The 14,511-nt window shown below is 41.0% G+C and overlaps 1 protein-coding gene across 3 annotated transcripts in view; it reads left to right on the top strand.

Moving 5' to 3' along the window:
• The window catches only part of nrp1a (neuropilin 1a), a 165,739-nt gene that overhangs the window by 43,461 nt on the left and 107,767 nt on the right, over positions 1–14,511 (top strand). For all 3 annotated transcript variants that reach the window (XM_068007591.1, XM_068007576.1, XM_068007585.1), the window contains exon 5: positions 9,398–9,625. In XM_068007591.1, coding sequence (XP_067863692.1) covers positions 9,398–9,625 — 228 coding nt within the window. The remainder of the gene's footprint in view (positions 1–9,397; positions 9,626–14,511) is intronic.

Genomic DNA, 14,511 nt, shown 5'->3' with positions numbered 1-14,511 from the left:
TGAGGAAATCATCAATATTGATGAGGATTCAATCTTCTTCAATATTCTGCCTGAGAGTCCAAACATGGGCATTTGTGAAAATCAGTCTGGTGTCCACAATCCATTTTGAATTGTGGTCTATTGATTGGAGAGGGACAAACCAGTTTTTCAGGCCCTCTACCCTCTCCTCAATAAACTCCTAAGGAGTGCATGGAGGCACAAAGAAAGAAGACACTTGCATTTATGTAGCACCTTATCATGACCTCAGAACATTGCAAGGCACTTTACATCCAATGAATTATTTTTAAAGTGCAGACATTAGTGTTATATAGGCAAATGTGACAGCCAATGTACACAGTCACATCCCATAAACAGCAAATGAGATAAATATACATGGTGGTATTGGTTGAAAGAGGAACATTGGCCAGGGCACTGAGAAAACTGCTTGCTCTTCTTTGAGTCATGCCATTGGATCTTTTATTTCCACTTGAACAGGCAGATGGAGCCTCAGTTTAATGTCTCATCTAAAAGAAGGCGCTTCTGACAATGCATCAACCCTTCAGTGTAGCAGTGAAGTGTCAGCCTAAATGATGTATTCAATTTCGTATTAGGGATTTTTATTATAAAGCTATTAGAATCATAGAAAGATCATAGCATGGAAGGAGGCCATTCGGCCCTTTGAGTCCACGCCATTTACCAACCTTTCCACCAGACTGCAGGGATTGTACAGCTGTGTATCTATCACACAGTCATGTTAGTTCCCAATAACCCATCAGAATCTGAGAAATTACTGCAAAACACAGCTACAAGCCCACACCTCTTGCTCACCCTTACCGCTAAACAACCAAGGATCAAATATAGCCCTCCTGGAATTCAACGTCCACATGTAGATTACTGGCTGTCAGATACTTTTATATCATTCCATCACGTTCCACTATTACAGAACAGGAATAAATAACAAAGTATAGAAAACAAAAATACACAAACATTTTGTGCCTTTGTGAACAACAACTGGCCTTTTTAAAGGGACTGGCTAACCAAGACCTAAAACTTGGACATTCAAAAATAAATCCAAAATTAAGCAATTCAGGGCCTTTCAGATTTTCAATTAGTTACAGATTTCACAGCTAGTCATCAGGGACACTTGAACTACAAACCTTCTGGTCAGTGACGAGGATCAGATTATCTTTCTTATAAGTATTTGCTTTTGTTTATTTGCTGTTGATTTATTATATGCGGTAAACCAGCAGTGTAAATGCAGCATTTGGATCTAGAACCAGCTCCTCTCATGCTTACAGAATATGTGACTCTGACACATGGAGGAGAAAGACAGTTGATGCACCCTGCAAGGGTTTGTAGATAGTAACACATCAAAATTATAAGCAACAGCCATTTCCTCATAGTATTTACTTACTAAGCAGAAATAGAATTTTATCTCCTCTTTATTGGTGGGGGCAGGGATGGAATTGCTTCCAAAGATGAATTATGTAAAATTTCTTTATCTATGTATTATCAAAATTGCAATTTCCCGTCATCTGTCAATATTCCATATGAAGATTTCCACATTAGCTGTGTCCACATACCTGTCTTGTCACATTTTCAATAGGGTTTTCCCATTAAAGTGATAGCCTGTGACGCTGCAGTTTCTTGTGCCCTCCCCCTTCCTGCCCTTCAACTTGCCTTCCTCTCATACTCGTCCCCCTCTCCTTTCTGCCCCTTCCCATCCCATCTTCCAACTCCTCCCTCTACCTCCTATTCCTTTCCTCATCTCCCCCCCCCCCAATCCTATCTTCTCCCAACACCCGCCACCACTCTCCTCCTGCTTTTCCCCTCTCTCCCTCCTACCCCGCTCAAGCTAAGGATTGCGCTCAGTCTTGACTCCTCATGCACAACACCATGGAGGATCATCCAGTACAGGCAAACAAAGGAGGAATCTCATAATGGAGTTGGAAAGAAAATGCATAAAAAATTAAGAATTGGATATAGAAAGGCCTTGGTCTGGGAGAATTGCAGGTTAGCTCAGATTCTTCCATTTAAATAACTTAGTTCAGCTTTAATTATTAAAGCCGACATTTGGCAGTTATACTTTGCTGTTTTTTTTCCCCCCTAATTTCCTCCCCTCATCTGAAGGTCCATGCTGGAGCATGGTTCCATTGGTACTGAGTGCCCTGAGACATCTCATCCACGTGGCTATTCTTCATGTATGAAGGACATGAGCATCAGCACTGAGCCCAATCCTGTTTTCCCCAATGTCTAAATATGCTCTTTTCAGCAGGGGGTCACCAAAAGAAGAGCAATTTATATAGTATTTATATAGCGCCTTTCACGACCACAGGACGTCCAGAAGCACTTTTCAGCCAATGAAGTACATTTGAAATGAAGTCACTGTTGTAATGTAAGAACCGTGCCAGCCAATTTGCATACAGCAAGGTCCCACAAACAGCAATGAGATAAATGACCAGATAATCTGTTTTAGTGATTGAGGGATAAATATTGGCCAGGACACCAGGAAGGATGCCTTTGCTTTTCTTCGAAATAGTGCCATGGGATTTTTACATCCACCTGAGAGGGCAGACGGGGCCTCAGTTTAACGTCTCATCAAAAAGACGGCACCTCTGACAGTGCAGCATTCCCTCAATACTGCACTGCAGTTTCAGCCTAGATTAGGGAATCCCTTGAGCACCTAATCTAGACTGAAACTCCAGTGCAGTATTGAGGGAATGCTGCACTAAGGAAATCAAGGGAATCCGTTGATTCTCTTAGAGTCCAACTGAGATCAATAGATTTTTGGCCTCTAAGGGAATCAAGGGACATGGGGATCGGGCAGGAAAGCAGAGTTGAGGTCGAAGATCAGCCATGATCTTATTGAATGGTGGAGCAGGCTTGAGGGGCCAAATGGCCTACTCCTGCTCCTATTTCTTATGTTCTTATGTTCTCAAGTCTCTGGAGTGGGTTTTAAACCCACAACCTTCTGACTCAGAGGCCAGAGTGCTACCACTGAGCCACAGCTAACACTATGAAGAGATGACTAGATAGTGATCAAGAGTGGGAATCTTGCTGATTTTTTGCCTCTCCCTTGTCCAGGACCACTGAGCACCATTGTAATTCCCTACTGCCACACCAGCTGAAATCAGCTAGCTCAGCACAGACCAGGAATTAAACCTGGGACCTCCCTGGTCTAACAATCTCTGGTGCTGTTTTGTTTTCCTAAGGCTTAACAGCTTTGATATTACTTCTCACATGCTTAACCAAGAATTCCTCAGCATTTTTAACATTTTTAAATGAACGAATGGAGTATTCCTTTCTTGACCGATCTCCTCTGCTAAAAGCTAACCATGCAAAAAACCTTTTAATTTTCATATTCCTTCCCCTTAGTTATCTATTGATTGGACTGTCAATCATACATGACTGCTCCCCTCCCTTTCCTACATACACACAGACACAACTATACCAACTCACTCAAATCAAAATACTTTATGTGCATGTGAAAATTACATAACGACAAGGGCTATTTCCTAATGACTGTGATGATCATTATTAAATGACCTATGCACAGCGAGCAGGGCGAGAAATGGCAGCCTGCAGCTGAATGCCATTCCATTTAAAGGGGCTATGGGTTAAGTGTAAAGGAGGGCAGACACATTTTGCAAGTCACAGTGATTGTACACGCGGTTAGCATCTAGACAAAAGCTCTTTGTATCAGGGTATTATAGTTCAAAGTGCAAGATTGACGATCAAGTTTTTGAAGGCTAAATGAAAAAATGGTACCCCTTAAGGGTGCTAAAAGTTAATCCTGGTCTTAATTTGATTTTTATGTCACCTGGAGATATGATTAGCATTGCAGTAATAACAATGCAGAGAGAGTGTACTGTCAATTAATATTACACGTCAAGATTCATTTAGTCAGAGTGCAAGTTGAAAGTTTAATATTAATTCAATAATAATACAAGCTTTCTCTGAGTATTGTCAATTAGAACAAGTCATATTTGTTCTCTATGCAGCAAATCTTGATAATTTCTTCCTAGTTATTTAAAATTACTGCTCAATAGTTCTGAATGCAATTTACTTGCTTTGACAATTATACTACATACTTTGAAAATCTGTCAAAGTGTACAGTTATGTCACTTTACATACATAATCTTTATCAATATACATCATCTACACATAGATAATCTAAGCATACACCCTCACCTGTACATACATACCTTATTTTATATACCTAACTAGTGCCACTATACATTATATATAAAAACATAACCGATACATACATTTCTCACTTTACATACACAAATGTACATCACCTTTACCTACCATACAGCTACATACATAACCTATACATTCACTGCCTATACATACCTGTACCAACATACATCACCTATACATACATTCTCGATGAAAAATCACCCATGAATTCATCACCTATGTGCACATTAACATATGCAATTCTGCTGGGAAATCTTGTACAGAAACCAACAACAACATGTCTTATGTCTCCAAAATTTTACGCAGGTCATGTGTTAAAATGCTATTTCCAAATGGCTCTTGTAATGCTGTAGATATACTACATGCAGATTGTGTGGCAGCCCCTTTTACAGCAGGATTAAATAATCTTCCATTTGTGTCCATAGCCTTGGAATTGCAATAGAACTTTCCTGAAGTTTTGTAAGAAGTGATTGAGGTGGCACTTCCCTCTTCTGCTTTTCAGTGTTTTTAAAGCAGAAGCTGGTGCATTATTGAACAACAGTATTACAACATAGATTGTAAAACTGTGGCAAATGGAATTCAATGTAGACAAATGTGAGGTCATCCACTTTGGATCAAAAAAGGATAGAACAGGGTACTTTCTAAATGGTAAAAAGTTAAAAACAGTGGATGTCCAAAGGGACTTAGGGGTTCAGGTACATAGATCATTGAAGTGTCATGAACAGGTGCAGAAAATAATCAATAAGGCTAATGGAATGCTGGCCTTTATATCTAGAGGACTAGAGTACAAGGGGGCAGAAGTTATGCTGCAGCTATACAAAACCCTGGTTAGACCGCACCTGGAGTACTGTGAGCAGTTCTGGGCACCGCACCTTCGGAAGGACATACTGGCTTTGGAGGGAGTGCAGCGTAGCTTTACTAGAATGATACCCGGACTTCAAGGGTTAAGTTACGATGAGAGATTACACAAATTGGGGTTGTATTTCTGGAGTTTAGAAGGTTAAGGGGTGATCTGATCGAAGTTTATAAGATATTAAGGGGAACGGATAAGGTGGATAGAGAGAAACTATTTCCGCTGGTTGGGGATTCTAGGAGTAGGGGGCACAGTCTAAAAATTAGAGCCAGATCTTTCAGGAGTGAGATTAGAAAACATTTCTACACACAAAGGGTGGTAGAAATTTGGAACTCTCTTCCGCAAATAGCAATTGATACTAGCTCAATTGCTGAATTTAAATGTGAGATAGATAGCTTTTTGGCAACCAAAGGTATTAAGGGATATGGGCCAAAGGCGGGTATATGGAGTTAGATCACAGATCAGCCATGATCTTATCAAATGTCGGAGCAAGCACGAGGGGCTGAATGGCCTACTCCTGTTCCTATGTTCCTATGTTCCAATGACCTGCCTCCTCAACTAATAGGCCAACAATTTGATTTGAGGGTGAGACCCCTTTTGTTTACTTCTGTTCTCCTGTCTGGAGTCTCTATTTACCATGCACCATGCCTGAACAAAAGGAGAGGTGAGCAGGTACCAGGGCTGCTCCTGGGCCCCTGCTATTGTTGAGGCAGTTTTACCTTTAAGGTCCGGGGTGGGGGGGCGGGGATCAGGTACAAGGCAAGTGAGTTACATGCACTGCTCATCTCTGTTTATACTGTCAGCTCAATTCACTTAGCAGAGCACAAGAAAAGTTCGAAACAAAAACAGAAAATGCTGGAAAGCCTCAGGTCAGGCAACATCTGTGAGAGAACGGACGAGTTAACATTCGGGTGTAGACCCTCATTCAAAGCAGAAAGAGTTTGTTGTTCCAATGGAAGATCAGATGCTCCCCGAAATTGCGCCATCAGCTGTTTCGTTTTATTTGTTCTCGGGATGTAGATGATGCTGTCACGGTTGCATTAATTGCACATCCCTAGTTGCCCTGAGAAGGTTGTGGACTTTCTCCTTCAACCACTGCAGTCCTTATGGTGATAGTATTCCCACAATGGTGTAGATAGGGAATTCCAAGATATTGACTCACCAGCAAAGATGGAACGACATTATCCATCCAATTCAGGATGGTTTGTGACCTAGAGAGGAACTTGGAGGTGATGATGTTCCCATGACATTGTTGCTTGTCTTTCTTGGTGGTAGAAGTTACAATGGAGGGGACGTTGAAATAACCTTGGTGAGTCAATGTAGTGCACCCTGTAGATCATATGCGGCCACCATGCACCGGGGAGGGAGGGGGTGGATACTGAATCTATTGGTATCGGGACTGCCCTGTCCTGGATAGTGTTAAGCTTCTTGAGTGTTGTTGTGGTTGCACCCATTCGGCCAGTGGTATCACACCCACGAAGCGCCGATAGCACATGATCTGCATGTCGGCAGTAGATAGTCATTCCAGTGAGGTTAAAGCGCATCTGCGGTGTTCCCAGCTGCTAAGAGATTTGCAAGACTGCCCTACACTGATCATTCTTCTGATTTTCCCTTTTGTGCTGTAAGAAAGCACTAGGGCCTCCCCTCGGTGCCTCCTCACAATAGCACAACTGACATCGGTGATCAGGATGTGGAGCGTTGCGGGAGCACACCCTATATCCTATCCTTCTGTGTCACAGCGCGTCAGGGCTCCCATGACCTGTGCCGCCCAGCACAAAACTGATTTTCTTCAGGTTTTAAATTTTTCCCATGTTGATGGATGCTTTGTTGATAATGTAATTTATTCACCCACAGAATAAATTACATGTCCCGATGTTCACAGGATCGGAACATGATAATTAACTCCAACAAGAATGAAAAATGATAACCAACTGCATTTAATTATCACGTTATGTTTGGCATTGCGCGACGCATCCAAAACATGTTTAAAAACAAATCTCAACCCCCCTGATAGTGCATCTGGCAAATAAGCTGTCCAATGTGGAACTGAGCCATCCTGACCAGGAGGTCCCAGGTTCAATCCCAGCCCTTTAATTAGCCTCAGTGCCCCTGGGCGGGAATTCAGGAAGAGCTCCCTCCCTATTCCTAATTGCTATCCAGTGACTTCAACTGTGAAAGTACGCATGTGAGACTTTCTCCAAAGAGCCGGCACATTGCACAATGGGCCAAATGGCTTCCTTCTGTGCTGTATCATTTTATGATTCTATGATCAGGTGAAAACAGAATCACCTCCAGCTGTGATGTCCCTCATGCCCAAGAAGCCTGTTGACACTCACTTTTTAGTGAGACTTGGGTGAGGTGTCAGAAGTCGGTTAGCGCTTCTGGAACTGTGCCCAGCAAGAGTCAACGTTTTCAGGAGAGAAGGGAAGAAAAGCAAGAGAAACTGGAAAAGCACTTGTAAATCTATAGAATGTCAACACTGCACCATGGCCATTCCTTGGTTAATGTGAAAGGCCAGCATTAGTTGGGATTGCTAGCTTATACATTCGCAACAGTATTTCGACACCATATTGCTGCTGCTGCTGCTGGACGTTATTCCTGAAATGAAAATGGCTGATGTATTTCTCTGGAACTTCTTTTTTATAAAACCTCCATTTCAAGCTTCAGAGACTTAATGATTCTTTGAGCTATTTCTGAGAAAAGTGATAAGGCTTTATATAAATGTGAGTCTTTTTCTTTTCAGTGCTGCTTAGAATAAGTGAAAAATAAATACATGCATGTGTGCAAAACTTGCACTAACTACAGCTATTTATCATTTCATTTTCATTACAACACTTTATAGCAACACCTGTGTCAACACTATTCGACCTGGATCCCAATGGCAGGCACATGCTGTATGCATTAACTCTTATACCCTGTGTGTCAGTGCATGATAGGTCGCATCTGGTGTGCAAGCAGAATCACTCCCTGTGGAAACATACACCAGGACTCCCTCAGCTCGTAGAGACTTGTGTATCCCACTGGTGTTAGTAAAATACTGCCATTCTCACATAAAACCTTCTTTAAAGTTTATATTAACAACAGGAAAGGTGCAATTACTGTTTCTCCAGTGGGCAGCTGAAATTCCTAAACCACGCACATACCAATTCCTTACACTGTGCAGTATCAGGAATGCCATTATATTTAGTGCTGGAAGTCACATAAAGCCAAGCTGTTAAACCTTGAGAATCAGGCTTTTATGTCAAAGGCCACAATTATTGTTAAGCAAGAAGGCTGCATTGGTCTCTATTTGATCATAACGTACTCCAATTAATGTTAGGTTGGCACAAATACCAGTTGTGGATTATTGCACTTACCCCACGTACTTACACTTGGCCATTGCTGGCAGTGATAGCATGACCTGACTCACCTATTTTCATCTGCACTTCCCACTTATTAAGTGCTGCAAGTCATCGTTTGCTGCCTGTTTTCCAGCAGGGTTGTTAGTGTTTACATGTGGCAACATTTATGTGAATGAAAGCCATTGGTAGGAATGTCGATGATATTTAAGACTGTAACAGTGCAACATATGAGGCAAAGAAATAATTGCAAAGACGCACAAGAGAAACACAGCGTACGTGTATCAAGTAATCATAGGTTTTGGAATGAAAGCCAATTTCAATTGACCTACATATTTACTACAACTGATGTTACTCCCATAATTGCTCACAGGGCTGGAAATCCATGGCCCTTCCAGAGCATTCCCATTGTATGGCCGGTGGGACTACAGTGAAAGGGCTGAAAATTTGGCTAGGACTTGGCAATGTCAGCTCGTGGACTTCCATGGAAGTTTCTGCAGGGCCTCATTTGGGGCAGAGCCTTGAGGTAGAGAGTCCAAACTGCTCGTTCCTTTTCTAAATTTAGGCGTTGCCCAGACTTTACTTGCTTTGACTGATGTACATCCCATATTTGCTTTGGTGATGCTTTTGGTGGAGAGAGTGGGGTTTTGTCATAGCGGGGAATATATCTCCTTGCCAAGATCAACATAAATTGTGGTAGTGTACTCGTTTTTGGAGGGGTGGGAGGGCGGGGTGCAGAACGTGGGTCCTCATTTCATGGGTTAATCCCAACAGGCAAGAGAGCTGGACAGAGGAGATTATGGGGTAGAAATCTGTCTTGGATGGTAACGCAAAACAGATGGTATCACATCAGCTGCCTGTTATATGCCTTGCCCGATATTCAGCTCCATTCATTTCAATGGGACTGAATAGTGAACTTGGCGTATAACAGGCCTGCCATACCACCCGTTTTACGCTATGGCCCAAGATGATTTTCTACCCCTCTATGCTTTATTGATTATTAATCCATTGTTCTGTATTTCAGGGCCAGAATGTTCCAAAAATTTTACTGCACAAAGTGCAGAGATACGATCGCCTGGATTTCCTGACAAATATCCAAATAATTTGGAATGCACCTACATGATCTTTGCACCAGCGATGGCAGAGATCCTTCTGGAGTTTGAAAGCTTTGACCTGGAAGCAGATAGTAATCCGCGGGAGGGAATGTTATGTCGCTTTGACAGACTGGAAGTCTGGGATGGTTTTCCAGGAGGTAAGAAGAGAACAGTAAATTTTCCCTGAAATGTTGTGTTTTATAGCAGTTTTTATTTGCAAAGCAGTTCAAGCCACATGTTTAACAATGCACCAAGATTAACCATTAAACTGAAGTCAAGTAATTAATTTCCATTATATACTGCAAGTTATCATTATAAAGTTGTTCTTAAGGAGATTAGCATGCAGGATATTAAACTGAATGTTACAGAGTTCATTCATAATCTGCTAGAACATCTGGACTGGAACACTTACTACATTTTTAAAGTTATCACTTTAATCCAACAAATATTTTTAAACAAAAACTTGTAGTTAGTTATTATTGTGCTGGATCTTTGGGTACTGTCTGGAACTAATATAATGCTGCAGAATTTTTTTAACGGTGGTTGAATTGAATGGAAATTTTGAATAGTAACAAAAATTATCTGTAGTTAAAATCAACTGTACTTTTAATCATAATGCAGTAAACCCATTGCCTCTCAATTATTCATACTGTATTTTGATATCAAGAAACCAAGTGAGAAGCCAAGGCCCTTAGCACAGACATCAGCAGGGTTGCAACAACAACGACTACCATTTATATAGCCCCTTTAACATAGTAAAATGCCCCAAGGTGCTTCACAGGAGCGTAATCAAACAAAAATTGACACCGAGCCAAAGAAGGAGACATTAGGACAGGTGACCAAACTCTTGGTCAAAGAGGTAGGTTTTAAGTCGAGTCTCAAAGTAGGAGAGCGAGGTGGAGAGGCAAAGAGGTTTGGGGAGGGAATTCCAGATCTTAGGGCCTAGACAGCTGAAGGCACGGCCGCTAGTGATAGGGCGAAGGAAGTGGGGGTTGCACAAGAGACCAGAGTTGGAGGAATGTAGGGCAATGGGAAAGAGGTGAATCAGGTAGTAATGATTCAGTTTGGTTTTAAAGCATGCAGATTCTAGGAGGGGAAAGCTGAGGGGGTAAGTAGTTTCGTAGCTTCGAGGTTCTGGGAAAGTGTTAAAGTATGAGACTGCGGGGGTGAATTTCTGTGGAGAATCTCCCACTCATCTGCCATAGCTTTGGAAGCCACGGTTCTTCGGCCAAAGTTATGTTGGGGAAGCAGGAGATCCCCAGCGAAACTTTACCCCCCGTGTGTGGTGGGTCTTAATTTCCACACAGTGAGAATGTAGAATGGGGGAAAGGCTTTTAGGACGGCAATTTGAGGTTTGGAGGCATTAATCTTGGGAGCATTGATAAAGTAGAGAGTTTTGAGATGATATTATGAGGTGCAGACAGCTTATTAATTTTAAAATAATAGCTCTTTTTTGGATCTCTGGTGCAATGATTTAGTGTCTATGTATTACAGAAACTACAGCAAGGAATTCTACTTATTGCTCCTGTGCTGCTGCTAACTCTTCACCTGAAGCTATCTACTTTAATCCCATTTCCCTGTCCTTTCCCCATATCCTTCATGCTTCCTTTTCAAGAATGTATTCAATTACCTTTTAAATGATGTTAGAATCTCTGCCTCAATAGCCACTCGTTCATGTTCTAATAATCCTCCGTGTGAAATAATTGCTTCTAACTTTCCTCTTTGTTCATCTAGTGGAAACCTTTGTTACCAGTTCACCAACCAGTGGGAACAATTTTCAACTGTTTATCCACTCAACACCTTTCATTACTTTGAACATCTTCCCCCTAACCTTCTTGGTTCAAGAGAAGAAAGCTACAATATTTCAAGACTTTTTCATAACTGTAACCTCTCATTCCTGGTATCATTCTAGTAAATCTTCACTGTACTTTTTCCATGGCTCCAATATCCTTGCTATAATGGAATGCCCAGAACTGCACACAATAAGTGAATGTGGCCTAACCACATTCAACATCACTTCCTTGCTTTTATATTTAACGCTCCTATGTATTAAATCCAGAATCCCATTATGCCTTTTTATGACATTTCTTCCTGCACTCTTATTTTTAAAAATCTATGCTCCTGCACCCCTAAATTTTTCTGTTACTCCACTTTGTTAAGTATCTTGCCATTTAGGGTATACCTACTTTCACTATCCTTTGTCCCAAAATGTATTACTGCACATCTCTTTGCATTGACCTGCACCTGCCACCTATCTAGGTCCTCCTGCAGTCTCTTGCTTTCTTCCTCACAGTTTTCCATACCCCTTAATTTGGTATTATCAGTAAACTTTGATATCCTTCTTGTTGTACTTATGACCAAATCATTTATATAAATGAAAAACAAAAGCGGTTCCCAGCACAAATCCCTGGGGCAGACCACTGCTCGCATGTTGTCAATCCGAGAAACATTCAGTCCCCCCTACTTTCTGCTTTCTATTCCGCAACCATAGTACGTGGCAATCATTTGACATTACTATCTAATAAAGAGCGGTAAGTTTGGCAGGCAGCAAAGGAAATGAAGGTCAGAATATCATTATTCTGGGATGCCAATCAGATATATTTTTCCAGAACCTATTTCGTGGACATTTCCATGATTACCACAATTGCAATAAACATATGGTCCATTGTAGGAGAAAAGCAATGAATCAAACACTTTTGTAAAATTACCTTTCTAAAAATAACTGAAATAATTTATTTTGCTTATGCCAATTATTTGTAGTTATTAAATTATGAAGATATTGTATCTTTATCTGAAAGTGCCAGAATCTGCAGCAATTGGCAGCAAACGAATCTATTTCTCATATGAGTTCAAAATATTACATTAGAAATCTTTCAAACATGTGCCCATACTTTGGCATGATAATTAGCCTCCAAATTGAGCTGAATAAGTAATTTAAACTGCAATACAAGGCAGTGTTTGATAACATTAGACCTGGCCGTCTACTCAATTACCACTCACTTGACTTGTCTGTGGAATGGAATCAAAGGCAGTCTGACCATAACTGGGACACCACCCAAGTCAAATGTTTCCCATCAGCTGGCACTAGGACTTTCAAACCAGTTTGTTACGCAGCCCTGCTCAAACCTTGTGCCTGATTTTAAGGCCAAGGACAGTTGGTTGTGAGAAAAATTGCTATTTAGTTTTATTTGCAGAGTCAGTCAGATTTCACATTTTAATAATTGTCTGAACCCAAAATAAATTATTTTACGGTTATTCTCAGAAAGGTAATTTTACAAAAGTGTTTGATTCACCTCTTATCTCCTACAGTGTGTCACGTGTTTATTGAAAGGCTGGTAATCCTGGAAATATATTAAGGAAACATTACCTGATTGGCATTCCTAAACACAGCTATTTTGACCTTCATTTTCTTTACTGTCTCTTATATTACACATCCTGGCACCACAACAGACTGATTGGTCTCAGACCTCAACCCTTATCTGTCCCTTATCTCATTGAAACATATAAGATTCTGAGGGGGCTTTACCAGATAGATGCTGAGAGGTTGTTTCCCCTGGTTGGAGAGTCTAGGACTAGGGGGCACAGTCTCAGGATAATGGGTCGGCCATTCAAGACTGAGATGAGGAGGAGTTTCTTCACTCAGAGGATTGTGAATCTTTGGAATTCTCTACCCCGGAGGGCTGTGGATGCTCAGTCTTTGAGAATATTTAAGGGTGAAATCGATAGATTTTTGGATTCTAAGGGAATCAAGAAATGTGGGCATCAGGCGGGAAAGTGGAGTTGAGGTCGAAGATCAGCCATGATCTTATGGAATGGCGGAGCAGGCTCGAGGGGCCATAAGAAATAGGAGCAGGAGTAGGCCTTATGTTCTTATGTCTCCCAAGGTATCCTATCATTTTTGCATTGATGCGCACCCACACTGTTTTGCATCAGTGCGAAGCTAGCAGTATAACTGGTCCCAAAGTAAACATTCTTGATTAACAACATTATAGTGTTACATTTACCAAGAGCTGAGAGTGTATTAGAAAGGCAGGGAGGTAGAGAAAGGGAAAGTGTTAATGAATGGTTACTTGGAGCAGCTGGTCACATGATGCATCCATTGTAAAGGCTGCTTATTCACATTACTCCTCACAGCATTGAAGCCTGATTACATTTTCACATAAGAAAACTACACTTATCGTACATACTAACAGCTGGTTTAGATCATAGATTTACACATGTGTAACACAATCTCAGCATCTAAATGACTTTTTAAACTGCTTGAGCGATTGTTTTCACAGTTTATGAGGTAACCCAAACTCCTCAGTAGAGCTACATCCACAGCCTTGTTAATACATTCCAGCCAGCAATTACATAAAGCGTAGAAAAATATGTCTTTTGTCATATTTGGATTTACTGTTGCAATGAAAATCATTTTAGGAAATGAGAATGTCCCGTGTTTCTGAAGAAATCAGTGTGGAAGACAGTAGAGAAAATTTTAAAATAACCTGTCTGAAAGCAAGCATCTGTGAGACACAAATGTTTCTGTGCATCTGAGATCGTAGAGGAAGGCAATCAGTCGACGATGAATAATGTAGGATGTAAGGTAGAATGGATATTCTGTAGTTCTTCTCATTTACTTTTGGAGCCAGGGAAAACCTTTGCAGAGTCTTTTCTCAGGAGATGAAATGGATTGGCTAGAATCCACGATAGAACACATTGTGCATGGTCTGTGAAGGGTTGACAAGTTGAACGGCCCTTTCTCTTTCTATGTTTTATGTTGTTTTTAGTTCCATCAAACGGATTACATTAATTCTATTATATTCTTTGTTGTTCCATCACTATGATTTAATGTTCTATTGCTGGGGAGGAGTTGGGAACGCTGATAACGAATGACATCACCAATTCTTAAGTGATTTGACCCCAGGAACATTCCTGGAGCTGTCCAGTCACAGTGAAATTGCTCCCCAAGAACTAGCAGAGAAAGAAAGGAGACACGCAGAATAAAGAAAGAGAAATGAGATATAGAAACAGAAGGATGCAGAGACAGAAAGGAAATAGGAAA

The sequence above is a fragment of the Heptranchias perlo genome, chromosome 2 (genome assembly GCF_035084215.1).
Source record: "Heptranchias perlo isolate sHepPer1 chromosome 2, sHepPer1.hap1, whole genome shotgun sequence".
Lineage (NCBI taxonomy): Eukaryota > Metazoa > Chordata > Chondrichthyes > Hexanchiformes > Hexanchidae > Heptranchias > Heptranchias perlo.
The sequence above is the reverse complement of the archived record's forward strand: the minus strand, read 5'-3'. Positions and strand labels throughout refer to the sequence as shown.